General features: G+C 40.3%; 1 protein-coding gene across 1 annotated transcript in view; it reads left to right on the top strand.

Annotated features, from left to right (window-relative positions):
- Nucleotides 1-1,406: 1,406 nt before the first annotated feature.
- LOC103799055 (myosin-9-like) overlaps nucleotides 1,407-3,097 on the top strand; it is a 33,026-nt gene continuing 31,335 nt past the window's right edge. The window contains exon 1 of the mRNA XM_009071346.1: nucleotides 1,407-1,764. Within this exon, the coding sequence (XP_009069594.1) occupies nucleotides 1,432-1,764 (333 nt within the window). The 5' untranslated portion in view covers nucleotides 1,407-1,431. The remainder of the gene's footprint in view (nucleotides 1,765-3,097) is intronic.

Here is a 3,097-nt window from a genome sequence, read left to right on the forward strand (position 1 = left end):
ATTTGTGCCCATCATTATTATAGCTGATGTTTTTCTGGCTTCGTTCACTGCTTGCTAATGCTGGGACTCAACCTCTATTGTTGCTCTCATGCATATTTTGGGAATTGAGCTGTTTCTGTCCTGCTCTCAATACTTTTTTGTCTGCACTATCTAAAGTCAGACTTCACTTATTTGGTTTGCCAGCTGGTTTGTAAATATGGGGATGTTCTATAGAGAAGTTTTCTCTATAGATCCTGACAACCTTCTGTGACATGAGTACTGATGTTTTAATTTCTTGGTTTTTGGTGATGAAGAGCTTTAGTTTCTCTCCGAGTTGTGAAAAGCACATATGAAGGACACTGGTATCTTTGTGAGAAAGGATCCAAGGAGTAATGTTTATGGGATCTTGTAAAGAGGCTGCTGTGAGGTGGTTAATGAGCCTTGACGCATGCAGCCCTTTTCTGATTGAAAGGATTTCTGAATGGCACTAATAAAATTGCTGCCTTATAAACTGGAAAATCCCTGGCGGTGCTGTTCTGGTTTTGATGAAACACTGAATCTAGGGTGCTATTTTTTGAGCATGCTGCCTAAGTCTCCCTCTTATAGGGGTGAAACTCTCCCTTCTATCTAACCACAGCTTCACAGAAGGATCCCAGTGGAAGATTTTTAGCTGTAAAATTTCCTGAACACAGATTTATTCTGTTATAGTCTTGGAGGTACTTGGCTGCTGAACATTATCTAGGAAAAAACAAGTTATAAACTGATGGGCTGACTATTACCACTAACTGGTGATAGAAAGTATCAATATCAGTCTTAACTGGTATGCTCAAGTTATTGTTATCTTTTAGAAGCAACGTGTGCCTCCTGTATTGTCTAGACTGGTATCTGGCATTTCTGAGAAGTTGTGGTATTTGATTTATAGCTTATCAGAAGAAGGAGATACCAAGTAAAAGTGTTGATTAAATGTTTGTGATTCTATTTCTGGGCTAATATCTCTACCAAGTAGAGCAGTGCAGGGCTAATCTTGACTCTGAAGTTACTGACATGGTATCTGATGCTGTGAGCATTGGCACAAATTGTTTGGTACTTGCCACTTTAATGTGCTTTCCTTTTGCTGCCAAAAAATGGCTTCCAAATGCTTAAGGGTCAGTGTTTCATTGTAGGGGGGGGTTTGTTGGTGTTTGTTTTTTTTTTTTAAACTGCTTGTTGGTTTGAGTTTTTTTTCCATCTTCTTGGCAAGCAAAACCTTGACCTTACTGGAAGTTTGGCAACTTTAGCAGTGCTTACAAACATAAAAGTAAAGGAGGGGGAGGCATGCTCTGATGACCAGAGATTCAGAGCACTTAGCATGTGCCTGCCTGCCTCTAGGGATTCACAAGGCAACTTGAGGACTTAAAAATATCCTTTTTCTTTTCTTCCCCTCTCTTCACAGGTCCCCAGTTGTAAGCCACAATGTCGCAAAGAGATGCAGATAAGTACCTTTATGTGGACAAAAACATCATTAATAACCCCCTGACTCAGGCTGACTGGGCAGCCAAGAAGCTGGTATGGGTTCCCTCAGAGAAGAATGGGTTCGAGGCAGCTAGCCTGAAGGAAGAAGTAGGAGATGAAGCCATCGTGGAACTGGCAGAGAATGGGAAGAAAGTGAAAGTAAATAAGGATGACATCCAGAAGATGAACCCTCCCAAATTCTCTAAAGTAGAAGATATGGCAGAGTTGACATGCCTGAATGAGGCTTCTGTGCTTCACAACTTGAAGGAGAGATACTACTCAGGACTGATCTATGTAAGTAATCTTGTCTGTTGGGATATGGGTTCTTGGTTTCATAGTATGTGAACTTACTGTAATCACTTTGCTCCTAAATGTGTGTGTTTCATTGCCCCTGTACGTAACTCTCATGTAACTTAACTTCTTCCCTCTACTTAAAATTCTGTCACTAAACTATGCCAATACCCCTCGAGTTAATGTTGCAGCTTTCAAGGAATGCTGTGGTAAATCCTCCTTTAATATTTGCATGTCTTCGATTGCCTTTTAACATTTTTCTTTTAGCATGGCACAAGAGCAGTTGGATAGTCATAAACGGGGAGTCCAATTTTGAGGTAAACAGGAATAAAAACACAGCCCTAATACACCCAGCACTGAACTGCATTTTCCATGCCTGGAGCTTCAGTGGGAGAGAACCCTACTGCCATGCTTTCTGTGTTACAAAAATTCTGGATCTCAGAGAAGCAATTGGTTCCTACTAGAGAAGGAGCATATGTGCATACAGATAGGAAATGTTTCCTTCTCTTTCCACTCCAAAATGGGTAAGAGCAGAGATTCCTGCTTCTAATTGCTATGTAAATGATAAAATATACCATTTATGGAACCAAAGGTCATACCCAATTAAACAGGCAGCAACCACTTCACTGAAGTAGCAAAGGCAATAAATAGGGAAAGGCAGGGCAAGGAGACTTTGGAACCTTGACCTGGTTCTTCAGTTCCCTTCTGATTTTCCTTTTCATGTTGCCTGTGTTTAGCCAGCAGATGTTGGGCCTGCTAGCCTTTACTTTATTAATACTCTGCAGTCATAAATGAATTATTAAACTGTAAAATTTGGGTGCAGTGACTGGTTAAAACAGGAACTAGTGTTCCTTGGTTTGTTTATTCTCAACTAGGCCCTGCCTACAGGGTTCAAATAGGACTGCCTGAGATGGAACCCCAAGGGATGTAGAAATACTGGATGTTCAGTATTTTTAGGCACTGTGAAAATTTTTTCACAGTATATTAGAAGATCTACTAAAATAAAATATATTAAAGAGCAAATTTTGTATGTAAACATGTATATTAAGAGTCCTTGTAAAAAGTCTGTCTAGGTACCCCACCACCACATTTTGTCCTGCCAAAACCTAAAAGCTGACTCTCTTGTCTTTTGGAGAGGACAGTACGAGTGAAAACTCTCTGCAATATCTGTCTGTATGTTTTGGGGTTGGTTTTTTGGTTTTTTTATTTGGATGCTTACTACTCTGTCATAACCACAGGGCTATTGTCTTTCATGTAGTCATCTAATGTGAAAGCTATAGATGGTATCTTCTGCCCTAACAGGAACTGGTGGTGTCTGAGACACCACACAGCAGGA

The sequence above is a fragment of the Acanthisitta chloris genome, unplaced genomic scaffold, assembly GCF_000695815.1.
Source record: "Acanthisitta chloris isolate BGI_N310 unplaced genomic scaffold, ASM69581v1 scaffold14813, whole genome shotgun sequence".
In the NCBI taxonomy this organism is placed as follows: Eukaryota; Metazoa; Chordata; class Aves; order Passeriformes; family Acanthisittidae; genus Acanthisitta; species Acanthisitta chloris.